At 41.7% G+C, this 16,355-nt stretch overlaps 1 protein-coding gene across 2 annotated transcripts; it reads left to right on the forward strand.

The window, feature by feature from the left end:
- The first annotated feature begins 2,138 nt into the window (after nucleotides 1–2,138).
- On the forward strand, nucleotides 2,139–9,956 carry LOC147431958 (uncharacterized). 2 transcript variants are annotated; one of them, XM_086494390.1, is made up of 5 exons: nucleotides 2,139–2,332; nucleotides 2,435–2,463; nucleotides 2,537–9,370; nucleotides 9,446–9,490; nucleotides 9,569–9,956. In XM_086494390.1, exons 1-5 carry the CDS (start codon nucleotides 2,231–2,233, stop codon nucleotides 9,816–9,818), a joined length of 7,260 nt encoding a protein of 2,419 aa, XP_086350516.1. In that variant the 5' UTR covers nucleotides 2,139–2,230; the 3' UTR covers nucleotides 9,819–9,956. The 2 variants fall into 2 exon arrangements, with proteins under 2 accessions (XP_086350516.1, XP_086350514.1); XM_086494388.1 differs by having other exon boundaries at nucleotides 2,325–2,463; nucleotides 9,431–9,490.
- The last annotated feature ends 6,399 nt before the right edge of the window (nucleotides 9,957–16,355 follow it).

Here is a 16,355-nt window from a genome sequence, read left to right on the forward strand (position 1 = left end):
ACACATAACTGGAGTGCTGCTGCTGTACTTGGGGTGTAATTTTTTTAGTGAAATGAATCATGCTCACTACCTTTGTCTAAGAGGTTTACCATGGAAAATATGGTTTGAAAAAAATGGCTCCACTTTTGGTGGCTCTGGCTGATACTTCTTTGGCAGTTAGTTCAGCTGTTACTTTGATTCCAAGGGAAATTCTTTATGGCACTTGGTGTGGTGCTTATGAGTGTACATGCTTGCAGATTACGAGATTACTCATTGACTTCTGGTTATTGATATCTGGCCTAAATCTGGTTTTTTAAAATGTTGGTAACCATATTCTTACATACATATTATACTCTTACCGACTCTTGAGTTAGTTTATTTTACTCTTAATTATCGAGTTTCTATTTCTATGGAAGGTATGGCAAGATCTACTATATGGCTGTGCTTATTGTGATAGTTCTGAGTTGAACTTGGGTTTTCACTAGTGATAATCCTTGAAGATTCTTGCTGTGTACATTGTCATGCTGACTTGGCAAGATCTTTCACTTCTAAATATGTTGACTTTGTTGGATTTTCTTATGCCGACCTGTTTTTTGACCAATACAGGCTTTTTGGCTGGATCTTTTGATATGTTACCCTTCTAGCGTAGTTCTAGCAATGATCTTTAGCTCTACCCAGTTGAAGTTATACTTTTGTTTTGATCAAGCATACTGAGCCTTGGAGGAATTCCTGTATGGTTTTTTATTGGTAATATGGATTTCGATGGTTCTTGAAAACTGATTGTCGAGCTTGTTGGAGTTGCATTAGCTGACCCTAATTTATTTTGGTCTCTACTTCTTGTTTCAAAAGTTATAATACTGCTGGTAATTGACTTTGGAATACTCTCACCTATAGTGTAGGTTTTGGTTCCACTAGTTGAAGGGCCCATATCCATACAATAGGATTATAATTACATTGCAAAACTTCTCTAAACACTTCGAAGTCATACTTACATATTTTATTTAACTCAGGGATGGTTTGACAGGTTGTAACTCTTTGGTACAATTATGGAAGGATTACTTAAATATGAAAAGATACTTGAAATTTGGTGATTACTTTAATATTAAGGACAATAGCTAGTCTAATAATTTTTTATGTTTGACATGGATAACAACTGATAGGTTCTTTGAAGCTTGCCATACGTAGCTAAGTCTAACATATCTATTGTCTTGACTATATGGATGCAGGTGAGAATTCTATCTTGACTTAAAAAGGTTTGGCATGCTGCAGTCCGACTTTGAAAACCCTTGATAAGTCAACTGGGAAAGTTCTGATACTTTTGTATACAATTATTTGGAATGATACCTCATTCCTACTGTGCTGTACAGTTATGAATCAAAGGCTGAGTTGTTTCTGTACAAATCTTTGCCTAGTCATCTAAAGCTTGTTGTTTTTTGAACATCATGTTCTTTGGTGTATATGTATTTAAATTAAAATAGCCACACACCCACACACACACAAACACACAAACAATACTAGCTGTAACACTTCCCTTGCACTACTAGTTTTTTAAAAACATCACCCACCATGTACAACCATCATTACCAAAGCTAAGGAAAAATAGTAGCATGCTAAAGCCTTTGCCAATGCCAAGGTGAGAAAAAAAGAAACGGGAAAATCACCAAAATACCCTTGAAATTTGTGAGAATACCCAAAGTACCCCTCAAATTAAAAAAATTCCCAATATACCCTGGCACCATTTTGGGATGGATTTGCCCCAATTTTGTATACACTAATGTTTATGACAATGGAGATCTATCTTTTAGAGTCTTAGACAATATTTTTCCCCAATGAGCTCACACATAGAGGCATCTTTGTTTAAAAATAATGAAAAATTTCATATGAAGAGGCCTCTATAGCATCTAAGATCCTAGCTCTATCATCTTCTACTGAGGAGAACAAATCTTCCTTTGAAAAGTTGCCAAACAAAAGTTTTTAGAGATGTATATATTAAGGGTATTTTTGGAATTTATGGCAAAATTGAAGGGCATTTTGGGCCAAATAGAGGGGCACATTGGGAATTTTGAAAATTGAGGGGTATTTTGGGAATTTCCACAAATTACAAGAAAAGAAAATAGGGGACCCAGCAATGAGGTGGTTTCTGGCATATTTCAAAATACAAGTTGGCGCCTATAGAGAGAGAGAGAGAGACAGAGACCCGAACTCGTCGAGAAGGCAATGTATCCCTGAGAGAGAGAGAGAGAGAGAGAGTATGTACGAGGCTGTTCAGGCAATCGAAAGATGGAGAGGGATCTCCAGCGCCGGAAGCAGAGTGAAGCAACACTCAGCGCTGAAAACCGCCTTTCTCCTCGAAGTACACAGGCCGCATTTAGCTTATAATTCTGCTGGGAGAGCTCAAGGCTGAAACCTCATGTACTTCTGCATTCCAGCCGACCTGGTGGAATGCCAATTCTAGCCATGGATTGTTGATCTGGTTGAAACAAGGTTAGTAAAGTGCCCAGAAGCCCGATTCATGTGCATGGGTGTGTTTTATTGAGTTTGTAGAGTTTGTATGCAGCACCATGGATGTTGAAGCTGAGAAATCACACTCATGCAAGACGAGTGGTGCAAAGACATCAGTAGAAGGAGGTGAATCTGTCATATGCACAATAACAAAGGTCTCCTCAGAGGAGGAGGATGCTCAATCTGGTGAAGGCGAGGACTGTACATGCAAATGCCAGCAGATCCGCATGCAAGCTTTGGAAGTGTTCAAGACCAAGGCTTCATCTCTGGAGGAGGTCAACAAGAAAGTCATAGAGAAACACCAATCACAGGTTTTGGCATGGAATAATGAAAAGGAGAGGCTTCTTAATCTCATGTCTGACTTAGAAATGAAAGCTCTTGCAAAGGATGAGGAAGTGCAGGTGCTTCAGGAGAGGCTTTCAATGGCTGATTGTGCCGTAGATCAACTCACAAAGATCAGAGTGTCTCTGCAAGATGAGCTTTTCAAAATGCAATCAGAGATGACTCTAACTCATGACAAATTGACGGAGTTGGAACATGCTTCTGTTGTCCTGCAAAAGTCCAAGGAGGAAGGGATTGGATCCATATCGGCCGCATTGCATGCCAAGAGCATTGTGCTTGATAAGGCCCAAGCAAGCTTAGCAGATAAAGAGAGGATCATCCATGACTTATCTGCTCGGCTTTCCAGCTTACAGGATGTTCAACAGCAGTATGCTTCAATGAGGCAGGAGTGCTCTAGTAAAACTAACGACTTGCAAACACTATCTGAGTCTCATGAGAGCTTAAAGAATCATCTTCAAGCTGTAATGGAAGGACATGACCGAGAAATAGATTGTATTAATCACAAGCTTCAAGAAGGGCTCGACTCTCATGCCTCCAAGGACTTGAAGATGGAGGCAATGGTCAATGAGGTACATAGATTGCAACTAGCTCTGAATAATGTCAAGGGTATCAAGAACAAGGCTGAGTTGCAGTCTTCTGAGCTGGAAAAGGATCTTCAAACAGCTAAGGAGGCTGTGTACAACAATCAAATTTCCTTGGAAAAGGCTGTTGGGGAGGTGGCTGCATTGAGAGAGGCTTTGAAGGCCAACGATGCTCTCATTGAAAACCACAGAATCCAGAAGATTGACAACGAAAAAGCTCAGCAAAAAACAATAGAGTCTTTACAGCAAGAGCTTGAGAAGTGCAAGTCAGCAGAGAGGGAACTTTTGTTAGCTCTAGAGAAAGAGCAGAGGACTGTCGCAACCCTGGAGGACCTCAGAGAAAAGGAGCTAACATCAGCAAAACACCATGAAAGTTGCTGGAAAGATGAACGGGAGAAGATGGTTGTGGAGTTAAGTGATATGCATGATCTCATTGAGTTGAAGAGAGTCCATGAGCAAGAGCTCGTAGGAAAACTTTTGAGGGCAGATGATGCTATCAGGGAAGCAATGGAGTCTAGGACAGCTCTTCAAGGAGAAGTGTCTGAATTAGAAGAACAACTGCAGAAAATGCAAATGCAGCTGAGAGAGAGAGAGTCTGCCTTTGAATCACTGAACAAATCTAAGAAGGATGAATTACTGTTCCTCTCTACCATCTTGGATGCTAGGATGATGGACTTGGAAACTTCTCGACGAGAAGTTGAGCAACACCAAAAGACAATTACTGCCTTATCTGATGATGTAATGATGTCTCAAGAACTCTATGAGAAAGTTACATCCTTGGAAAAGGCTTTGAAAGTCAAGGAAGAGGAGTTGCATGCCTTGTCATCATCTCAAGAGGGCTCTAAGCTTCAGTTGAAGGCATTGCAAGAAGAGTACCACAGAGACTCCAATGATCTTGTCATTCACCTTGAGAAGGCTTTGGAATGCAAGGCAAGAACAGAAAAGAGACTGGAGGAATGTGAGATCAAGCTGGGATGCTTGCATATGGCATTGCACGAGAGTACCCAGTCTAAAGCAGTGGTAGAGACTGAGTCAAAAGCACTCCAAGAGACTTTAGCAAGATTGCAAGAGGAAAATTGCTCACTCAAACACGACCTACAGGTGCAGGAGGAGCGCACCAGGAGGGAGACTGAATCTCTCAAAGAATCTGTGAGTAGGAGGGAAAATGATCGCAAGGACTTGAAACAGCAGATTGGAGATATGGAGGTTAAGTTATCCCATGCTATGCAACAAGAGGAGAAATGGCAGGATGAAGCACTCAAATGTGAAGCCTTAAAAGGGGAGTTGAAGCAAAAATGTCACCTACACACAGAGCTTCTTGAATTGCACCAGAAGGAAGCCTCGCATTGGTCGGAAAAAGAGAGCAATTGGGTCAGAGAGATGGAAGGTTTGGTGACTCGGGCTCAAAACGCTGAAGAAAAGTTCAGAATGACTGAGGGTCAGCTGCAGACTGCACTTTCTGACTTGCACTGCTTGAGTGCTAATTATGCGGATTGCAAGCAGAATATGGCTACGTGCCAAGAACAAATTGCTCAGCTTCATTCAAAGCTTGATGAGAGTAATATGCAACTTCACTCTAAAGAGCAAGAGTTCCAAAACCTTCAAAACAAGTTCAACGTCACCTTCTCCAGTCTCAGCGAATCATTGAAGGTACAAGACGCTGCTCATTCAGAAGCAAAGACGAAGATTGAAAGATTGGAGTTGGATGCACAATTACAGTCTACGGAGCTTGTTGCATGCTTAAATCAGATAGACGCATTGAAGAAGGAAAAAAATCTATATGAGGCAAAGATTAGGGAGTTGGAGGATACTGTCGTTCACCAGAAGGAAAGTTTGTTGAAAAAAGCAGAGGAAATCTCAGGAATCACTGAGACAAAGGAAGCAGTTGAGGCCAGTCTTTTGGACAGCAGAGGAGAGTTAGAGCTTGCAAAGAGAGAGTCTGATGTGCAAGTGGAAACATTGAAGGACAAGATGTCTGCACTAGAATTGAGGCTCCATTTAACCCTAGAATCAATACAGGAGAAGGACAAGGAAAAGGAGGCCTTGTTGGCAAGCATTGAAGTGAAGGAGAAGACTATTGAAGAACTAAGAATTTTAAGTAAGAGCCTTGTGGAAGAAAAAGAGATGCTTAACCAGTCAGCGAACGCATTGCATGCGAAAACACAGATGCTTACAATTGTGATGGAAAACGAAAAGTCTGCATCAAAAGATCTGTGCAATTGTGTGGAAGAAAAAGACAGGACAATTGCATCCTTATCCAATGAGCTGGAAAATCTGCAACATCTACTCGATTTATCCAAATTAGATAGTGAGAAAGTGATGAAATACAAAGAGAAACTGACATGTCTAGAGGGTGAACTTGCAGAGACTTCTGTATTGCTGCATGATACAGAGGAGAGACTTAGTGCTTCAGAATGGGCTGTTCAGCAGCTGGCTAATGAAGTTGCGAAGGCCAAAAGTAGTTTGGCTCAGAAAGAGAGAGATGAGGTACTACTACAAAGCCGCCTTTCTGACATGGAAACACGTTCCAAGGCCAGGGAGAGGGAGCTTGTAGAATTGGACCGTTATGTGCAAAGCCTGTTGATTAAAAACTCAAATAAACAGACAGAGGTGGAAAGGCTCACCCAAGCTGTTGGGAAACTAGAGAGCAAAGCAGATGAGTGGAATGCCAAATGGCAAAAGCTGACTTCTGAGATGCAGCAAATGGGGATTTCTCTAGAAGCCAAAAGTTCAGAGCTGGCACATCTTGAAGAGCAGCTTAAGCAAAGCCGCACAAAAGAAACTATGATGGAAGACGCTATACAGTGCCTGAAGTCACAGCTTGCATCCCAAGTTCATCTATCAAATGAACGAGAGTCTGAAATGAGACAGTTGCTTGATGAGCTTGAGACTTCCCATACCAAGGAAGTTCTGATGGTTGGAAGCTTGAATGAAGCTGAAACTAAGTTGCAACAAGCAGATCAGAAATTCAAAGAGGAAACTGAGAAAATCAACAAGGTTTCAAAAGAGGCACAAGAAAAGTTGTCATGCTTGTTGCTGAAAAATTCTGACCTTGAGGGGGAACTCCTTACTGCCATGGAGGCGATTGAGAAGCAGAAAGGAAAGATTTGCACACTATCAGAGATGGCAGCTGACAGGGAAGTCTCCTTGAAAGAATTAAACTGTAAGTTTGACACTTTACAACAAGAATGGGCCAAGCAAATGAAGCTAACGAACGAAAGTAATGAGGAGCTAACCTGCACAAAAGCACAGCTTGTATCGTACAATGACAAGATGATGAGGCTCAATGAAAAGATTTGTCTTCTCAATGAAGAGATGGAAACCCAGAAGAAGACTCTTACCAATCAGCTAGCTTCATTGACTGCCAAAGTATGCTCAAAAGACAATGAGTTACAGCAGCTCAAAGTTGTTGAAGAAACCATGCTCACCGTGTCTGCTGAGAGCAAGGCATTGAATGATGAGGTAATAAAGCTCAGAAAGGAGGCTGAGATGTGCTCTGTATCAATTGAAGGTCGAGATGCAGAGATACTCAGGTTGAAAGAAGTAGTTAAAGGTCTAGAGACTGAAATCGTTGAGCTTAGAGAGGACAGACTCAAAAAGGAAAAAGATTTTGAGAGCACTTTTGCGCGGTTAGAATCTGTCGAACAGAAGTGTTCAGATGTGGAGGGTAAGCTTAGAGTTTTGGAAGGGGAATTGGCAAATGTCTCCATGCAGTTAAGGTTGCAGATCGAGGAGACAAATTCATTGGTCACATCAAACTCTGCTCTAAAAGAAGAGCTTGTGGTGAAGGAGAACATGCTCAAGGCCATTAACATACAATCCAAGTGTGAACTAGACATTGTGAAAAATCAGCTAGATGATCATAGCAGGAGGGAAGCATCAATGCAGGCCCAGGTAATTGTGCTACTTCAGAAGATGAGAGAGGTTTTAGACCTATCTAAACAGCAAGAAGTTGACAGCTTTCAGCCTCTGGCACCAGAAGTTCTTTACAGTTTGATGCGAACTTCTCTAGATGGGTATGCCAAGACAGACTTGTGCCAAAGGGAGCTTGACAGTCTGAACGAATCCAGTCAACAGCTGCTCTTGTTGCCTGCCAATTTAGAAGAGCTTGAACTTGCAGAAATGATTCGACACTTGCAATTGATGGTGCAAGAACTGGAGACCGAAGAACAGAGACGATGGAAAATAGAAGCAAATGGTTTTGAGATGGCAAGGAGTGTGCAAGGTCTAAGGATAGAGCTAGAGGCTCTCAAGAAAAGAGAGGATACCTGGGAAAACTGGATCAAAGAGGCACTTCGGGCTCAGCTAGAACTGGAAAATGAACTCGGAGCCTTAAACACTTTGATTCATTCCACAGTGAAGAGTAGTTGGGCACTTTCAAGTATACAGACCAGCGATTCCTTTCAAGGGATGAATCAGCTTAGTGACAGATGGAAATCAGTAGTCAATGTATTTAAGGAGAATACACTGTCAGTGGTTCGTTTACTTAAAGAGGAGGTTGCAATCAGTGGTCATAAGGTTGATGCAACAGATGAAGCTTCAACCTCTGCTGGTTGTTGGCCACAGGAGCTACAAAGAGAGCTCATACAACTGAAACAGATGATAAAGAGTCTGGTCCAGGAAAAGGGACAACAGGATATGACAGTGGCAAATCTGCAGAGCAGTCTTCAAGAGAAGGTTGAAAAAGAGAGGGGTGCAAGGGAGCTGGTCTCCTCTTTGCAGGTATTACTCATGAATTCACATAGGGCCCTAAATGAAGACGATGAAACCAATCAGCATCCTAGTACACCAATAGTAAACCTGCACATGGATATGGAGGGAACTAACTCAGCATTAGGGGAAGCGTGTCTCCAGGAAGATGACCTCTCCATGTCAGAACTGGAAAAGGCTATTCTACTCGCAGAAAAGCTGAACAAAGATGTTAAGTCTAAATTGGAAGTGAACCGGACCGAGCTGTCCAGATTGAGACAGGAAGCTGAGAGAGCTAGGAATCTCAACAACAGCCTTAGTGAACAAGTAGTGGAGTTAACAAATTCTTTTGTAGAAAAGGAACAATGCATGGGAGGGGAGCTTCTATATTTGAGGGACACAGTCAAGTCTATTGAGGAAGAGGCAAAAGTTCTAAGGCTGCAGTTAAAACAGGCATCCGAGTTCACAAGCTACCTGGAGTGCCGAGTTGACAAAGAAAAAGAAGAGTTAGCTACGAAGCTCACAGTGGCCAACAAGCAGATCGAAGGTTTAAATTTGAAACGCGGACTGTTGGAAAAGGAACAGGTTAGCATGCAGATGGACAATGACAAGTGGAAGGAAAGTGCTACTCTTGCTCATAATGAGAAGCTGGCTCTGCTGACAGAACTGCGCAGGGCTTCACAGAGCAGTGCAGAGGTGATCAAGCATCTTGAGGCAGAAAAGCAAGATCTAAGAGTTGAACTTTGTCTCTGGAAAGAGAGAGCAGAATTGCAGATAAAGGATAATGATTTGCTGAAGTCGCAGCTTGATAGTTATGTCCAATCTGTGGAGGACTTGCAAGAAAGACTCAAAGCAGCTGAGAATGGAAATGAGCACCTTCTGAGCACATGCCAGAAATTGAAGGCAGAGCTGATATCTGCTCAGGATGCAAGTCAACAGCGGGAAAATTTGCTTGGTGATGCATTGAACGAAATTCAACAGAGCTCGAGGCGGAAGCGTTTGACAGCTGAATCCAGACTCAAGGTTCTGTATGAAGCCATGACACATGAGGAGGACGATCAATACACATTTTCATCCTTGAAGACAGGTGGCCTTAGTTCCGAAATGGATGGAACTTTTTTGCATCGAGCTGTTGCTGATGACATTAGAAGTAGCAAAGGCGCTGCATTATCCTCTCCTTTCTTGGCTAATTCTCAGAGATTGGGAGGACCAGATAGTATCAAAGATCCCCAGCTTGACCTGGATCATTATCTGGAGCTTTGTGACTCCCTTATAAGGTGTGTGCTGTTCATCTAGCTGCAACTTTTGTATGTTCTCTAAAGCTGATGTTTTCTTAGTGGCTCAAAATGTAGGAGACATGCTCAACTGGAAAAGGCGCTTGACAACTTGGAGACAAGGTTAGGGCAGCAGCTTCAAGCTCAATATATTTTGATTTACATAGATGGCTGAACTTATTTTGTCAAACTGGTGTGCAGTAATACACTGGGAAAAGATGAACAGAGGACAGTTGAAGATGCAGGAGTGGCGGATGCAAGTGAAAATAAAAAGAAGAGGGCGCTTACTGCTCAGGATGTTGGTAAATCAGAAGTCAAGGATGAAACTAGGAAACCTCTGCAGCCCATAGTACCAGTAAGCTCTCAAACTGTGAAGGCAAGCACCCCAAGTCCTTGTGCAAAGCGAAGGCGCAGCTATGACAGCTTCCAAGACCAAAACTGTATTCAGTGAGCTCCTGTCTAAGATGGCCCCCCTTTCCCTTTTATGCTTGGAAACTATCAATCATCTTGTTGAGCTTGTTAACTGGTCTGAGTCTTGATTTTTGTGGTGTATAGAGTTAAGGGTTCTCAAATGCAGGATATTCTTTCATGCTTTTGGGTAAAGAAAGCTACTAAATAATCAAGCTTGATTTATTAGGCCAACTCTGAAGTTGATCTTGTGAAGGCTATAGTACTTTGTTTGACACTTACTGAAGCAATAGATAGAAGTCTTTTCAATTTGAGCCAACAGATGTGGATAACCATGTCGCAATTTTTGTCATATGGAGGAGTTGGTTGATGTTGTAAGAATTTAGCATCAGAAAATTTGAAGAGTCCATCCTAGACAAACTGTTAATCCCTTTACAATGGTCTTCCTTTTTAAGAGGGGTTTTCCACAATTTTAGGGATTTTTTCACAATTGCACAAAATTTGGTCTCAAGAAAGTTTTCCCACAATTTTAGGGAAATTTTCAAGTTCGTTAATTTTTTTTTTCAATTAAAGTGGATCATTTTTGGGCTAAAAAAGGGGGAAAAAGGCTAGAAAATGCTTAAAATATACCATTTTGATAAAAAAATTGGCACAAAATGCCACATTATTCAAGGTGGCGTGACTCTAAGGGGATTGCTTGTTTGGAGCTAAGTATCAATACTTGAAGCCTCTTTGAAGAAGGATATAGAGGGTTCTCTTATAGTATGCTAGTGCACTTCCACCGTCTTAGACCGTCTTAGTTGGATTGATCCCAACAATCGCCCCCTTTAGCCAAATTGGGGCAAAAATTACAAGTACTTGGTGGTTGGTTCTCTTGGATATAAAGGTAATGGTTCTCACCGGATTTAGCATTCACAGTTCTCATCGAATACATCATGGTGAGAATGACGATGATGCGCCATAGAGGATAAGAGAGCGTGAGAGGTAGAGAATGCATATGCAAAGGAAGAGAGTTAGTCATAAGGTTTTTAGGCCTTATAAAGATCATTACAATTGCGTTCACATGAGTGTTGGCCATCTTAGTGTTAGGCCGGATGGAACCTTAGTAGTAGGATGAAACGGCATGTGTGCGGATTGGAAAAGGCGTAATTGTTTGTACCGATGTGTTGTAAGCCGGCCAATAAGTCTGACGCGCACTGCACACTGTATGCCTGTGTATCTAGAAGGGAGACCTATGTATCGAGTGATGGAGACGATGTATTCTTTCTGTTTTGTATATCAAATGATGATGAATCGCAATATTGTTTCAGTGTCTTTGGTCTCTTGAACCTTACCTTCGAGTATGAAGTTTCCGTTCCCTGTTCTGTTCATTACTTTGTCCAAGGGTAACACTAGTGACCACAATTGACCATGAATTGGCGGTACTTACGGAGTCGGAGTTCATGGCGTTGACCATTGAGGCATGCCGGATACCATGCTATGGCGGGCACAGTCTCGTGGTCCACCTTCTCCAATCCTTATTTCGCCTTGGTAGAAACGCGGACTGCGATAATCCTGCATAGCCCACGTCGCTGCCACTCGGATGGAACTAGAAGACCCATGGGGGAAAGGGCGCTTGAAGTGGATACAATCGAAGTTACAGACACATTCGCCCAAGTAGACCTAGCCGAATTGGGTTAGTTTGTAGATGAACGACGTCGATCCGAATACAGTCTCGAATTCTTGTAAACTGCTCTTCCTTCTCCTGATCGGGCTTATGAGTCAGGTGGTGTCAGTCTTTCCGAGCTGCCACTCGGGTGGAACCAGAAGACCCATGGGGGAAAGGGCGCTTGAAGTGGATACGATCGAAGTTACAGACACATTCGCCCAAGTAGACCTAGCCGAATTGGGTCGGTTAGCAGATGAACGAGTGGATCCGAATCCACTCCAAATTCTTGTAAACTGCTCTTCCTTCTCCTGATCGGGCTTACGAGTCAGATGGTGTCGGTCCTTCCGAGCTGCTTTTGCTGACGCTAATAGGATTGAGCCTTGGAGGGATTGCGGCCTCAATTGCGAGTACGATACTAGCTATCGATGCAAGTTGAGATCGTGGTGGGGGTGGCACCTCCATTTTGGATCCCATTGCACCGATTGGAGGACCAAGTGCATTCACATCCGGGATTTTGACGGTTACAATTGTTCTTGTTTCGACTAGATCGGCAATCTCCGGAGTTTTCAGCATGGCAAGACCATGCGGTAAGCATCATGGTTTTAAGTACAACAAATTTGCAAAAATCCAATAAAGATCTGGAATCACATGTTCGATCCTTTGAATAGCAATATGCACTATTGGATGGTAGTGGTGATGTGGTGCATAAGGAAGTAGTATTTAAAACCACCCTGAGTGGAAAAGCTTTGAAGTGGCTTGCGAAATATCCAGTTGATTATTTCAAAACTTTTTTGGATATTATTGCGGCGTTCTTGAAGAGATTCCGTACGGAGTAAACGATTCCGAAGATGCTAGAGCGCTTGTGGTTGTGCAAGCAGAAGAGATCCGATGTGGAAACTTACATACTTAAGTTCCGCATGTTACTTTAGTGAGTAGGAATGGCACATCCAACGGACGAGATGTTGAAGTCGTATTATGTCCGGGGTTTGCGAAAGAGCGTTTGAACCGCACGACTATAATTTACCTAGAAATAGTATCATTATAAGGGGTTATGTTGGCAGCTCACATGACAGAGAGATCTCTCGGTGTTTCTTGCTTAAAGAAATCCAAGAAAGACTTAGCGATAAGTGACTCTAAAGACGACATGGACATCAACAAAGACCAGGGAAGCCAAAAAAAGGGCCTTGGTGGCGACGAAAAGAAAGGGAAAACCCTTGGAAGCAGACACCTCAAAATTAAACTGTACCAAATGTCGCAATGATGGTCATGCGGCCAACAACTGTGCACTGAATCAAATTTGGTGCGAGATTTGTCAAATGAAGAATCACAACATCAGTCAATGCCGGTATAATTCTTGGAACGTGGCCAATTGATAAACTCAACAAAGCAAGCAACTGAGTCAAGCGGCCAATGCGGTACAAGTTCAAGGACAACAAAGAAGACCCAACAAAACTATGTGGGCTCTTCGAACCAAGGACGTCAATTTGACGGTCGAGGGGGCTATGGTCGGGGAGCATGTTGACCAAATTTTTACCCACCACGACAAAAGCGTTGCTCATTCTGTGCGGATAATGATCACTAGTATAACGAGTGTAAGGAGGCTGCGTATTATTATGACTGCAAGAAAGGGGAGAAAGGAGAAGGGCCCAGTATAAACATGGTGTCCATTGAAATAATGACAGCGGAAGAAAAAATAGTAGAACAATCCAAATCTGTTGACCCGCAAGTCCAATCGATTATCCACTCGAGAAAAGAAGTTCATCTGAGTTAACAAGTGGTATTGAAATTTGCTGTAGAGGACCACATAATTGTCTTATAAAATGCAGTGAAATGGGTGGACCCGTACTGCTACCTCAAGTTCTTTCAGAGGAAAACCCAAAGGAAATTCTGGATTGGCAGACACAACCGCAACCGTACAAGTTGCAGGTAGGAAATCCACTGCAACCACAGAAGGAAAAACGGGATATCGAATTAGCGTGTGATGTTTAAGTTGAAGAACCAACTACCACCAACCTTGAGAAGGACCCAGTGAATGGAATTTCTCAGCTCGATATTGGAGCGCTATGGTACAATTGCCTATTTAGATGAAGTCGGGGGATATGCTCTGCCTTCAAAGAACAGTTAATGAATCCATCGAAAGGACGAGCAAGACGAGCAACCAATAAGATAGCATCGAAAGAGTTGAGTCCTCTGGCAGATGATCGAGCCCCATTGATCACAGTGCGGCATCGGGATAACAACATTAAAAATTTAATGGTAGATGGCGGTTTCAAAGTCAATATCATTACATGGGAAACATGTAAGACGTATGGATGGGCGAATTGGAATCCGATTCTGTTATTTGTTCGTATGGAAGGGTCTGACCTTGAGGCATACTGAGAGGAGTGACTTTTGATTTGCTTTATGGCAAAGCATTCTTCGGCACAATAATAAATAACTTTCTTGAAAGCTTCCCATTTGGTTTCCAATGGTGCGTCATATTGAAGTTTTGTCATCCATAACTTTTGCTCAACCATTTGAATGCACATTGGTGACCTTCTAAAATCCATACATAGTAATAACTTCTCTTTCCTTTGGTTGAGATTATCATGCTTAGTTGCTTCTCTACATGCAAGGTCAAAATATAAGGTCCGATGGTTTGATTTTGGGGTTTATTGGCCGAACATAAAACTCTTTATGCGATACATGTTGGCTTCGGAAAGTAGCATATAATCAATCACACTATCCCTAATATGTTTTCTACATGTAAATCCATTGGTTCCACTCTTCAAAGATACACCATTGGCAATGAGCATACCCGTGCTATTACACATGCGTAAAAGTAACTTTTCATAGTGATTGGGCTCTTCATCATCCATTGAAGTACGATCATATAAGTGAACTTTCTCCAACTCCCTTGAAATGTATGTCATATCAAATTGTTGAGAATCATGTTGCAATGTTTTTGTGCGAGCATTCATATCCCCAAGTACAATAATATCAACTTTGCCTTTGAATAAACAATGTCATCTTCTAAATCAAAAAATGGTTGATCTCTATCTATGCAAGCATAAAAGACAAAATCATGATGAGGAATGTAGAAGGGTGCTCTTTTTGTTGTCATAATTTTCAGCCATACATAACGTTTGTACTTGTCATCTTTCACAATTGATACAAAATCTTCCAATCCTTTATTAATATATTTATGCTACCCCTCCTTGTCCTCTTCGTTGAGATTCTTTGACTACATCAATGAGTTTACATCGTAATCTTCCAAGCCGTTATTCCTTTGTGTATCATGCTCCCAAGTTTCAACAAGAAGTACAACATCGGCTTTGCTTGTTAGTTCATAAATGCCAACCCCCACATTCCATGGATATCCATTGTAATTCCAAAAGCATATTTTCAATTGTAACTCGGCCTTATAGGTCAAGCATCCCTATTTGCTCCAAGGACTAGCCTCCTCCTTGAGGACATTTTCTTTGTGAGAAATCTTCTTATTTTTCTTATTCTTTTTCTCATATGCCTTGCGACACATATTTTGTTGCTTATAGTGTGATTTCACATACAAAACATTTTGTATCCCTCAAATAGATCTAGCTATGATCAAGGATAATCTTTTGTTTGGTCTCGTCCGGCATGATGCATACAATTGGTCATTCTCTCGAGCGAGGAGCTCCTTGCTTACCCACTCTATGTGCTCCATAGACCATAACTCCGAACATGCCAAAGCGGGTTTTGAAGAAATCTTTGATAACAATGGCAAGAGAAGGACGATCTCTAAACTTCTCTTTGAAAATTCCACGAATAACAACGTTTTTGGACCGTCGCTCCTGTTTCTTCAACTCCTCCACATCCACATTCTCAACATTCTTTGTTTGAGCCATAGCTTGCATGAGGGAGGAATTATGAACCACATTGCTACCACATACATAAGCTCAAGACTTGTTTGTGCATACGTTTTTCATGTCACATATATCCCTGCTCATGGTGTCAAATTTCTCCTCTTTCAATATATGGTCATGCTCTACTTTGCTCATGCGCTCCTTCAAAGCATTCAAGTCCACAAGAGAGCATTTACATTCCTGGCTTCCTCTTCAAGTTGCATCAAATGTGTTGTTTGCATCTCAAATGTCCTCTTGAGATTCTCATTATCAACCTTAAGAACCCTTAGTGTGCCATTCTCCATTGCAAGTTCTCGTAAGTCTTCACCTTGTTTGTTTACGGTCTCTTGCAATGATACCAAGTATGCCATGATCATGATTTCCGATATCGTTGGTTGAATGGTTGTGTTGCTATCTCTACACTTATGAGATTTTGGATCATTTTCTACAATGGTTGTGAACCTTGTTAAAGAAGAAGAACCCTTGCGCGTGCCGGAAGACATTGTATGTAAAATAAGAGATGAGAGTCAACTTTCTTGAACCTATTCACTTCAAAAATGATGCTACAAAAACGCCTTTGATACCTTTGAATTTTTTTTTTTGTCTTTACATAAATGCATAGAGGGCGTTGTGCTATTCGTTTGAGGCTATAGATCACCCAAATCAAAGTTTGGATGAAGAAGTTATGAGAGAGAGAGAGAGAGAGAGAGAGAGAGAGAGAGAGAGAGAGAGAGATTGAAGGAGAGCGAGAAATACAAAGTTAGATAGATTTTATTATCATCGTTGAAGGTAAAATATGACCTATGGTACCAAAGTTACATGTGGCGTAGTATATGTGTGGTTGATGAGTGATTCTCGATGCTCCAAAATTGTGGTGATGAGAGTCGCAATGGAGAGCCGACATTCTGGTTGGGAAAGGGAAGTGTGTAGGTTTAGGTCATGACTGAAAATGTGAGGGAAGAAAGTTTGGATGTTACCAAAAGCTGAGCAGTTTAGTAGCGTGTGGTACTTAGACTCTCAAACTTGCAGTGAGCATAATGTGCACACTTGGTTTGACTCATCTCCATTG

The sequence above is a fragment of the Adiantum capillus-veneris genome, chromosome 21, assembly GCF_014529385.1.
Source record: "Adiantum capillus-veneris isolate H3 chromosome 21, ASM1452938v2, whole genome shotgun sequence".
In the NCBI taxonomy this organism is placed as follows: Eukaryota; Viridiplantae; Streptophyta; class Polypodiopsida; order Polypodiales; family Pteridaceae; genus Adiantum; species Adiantum capillus-veneris.

Bases quoted from the DNA above. Each gene is read 5' to 3' on its own strand.
- LOC147431958 (XM_086494390.1), top strand. From the start codon at position 2,231: ATGTACGAGGCTGTTCAGGCAATCGAAAGATGGAGAGGGATCTCCAGC. The intron at 9,371-9,445 runs GTGTGTGCTGTT...CTCAAAATGTAG, and splicing joins CTTTGTGACTCCCTTATAAG to GAGACATGCTCAACTGGAAA. The intron at 9,491-9,568 runs GTTAGGGCAGCA...ACTGGTGTGCAG, and splicing joins CTTGACAACTTGGAGACAAG to TAATACACTGGGAAAAGATG.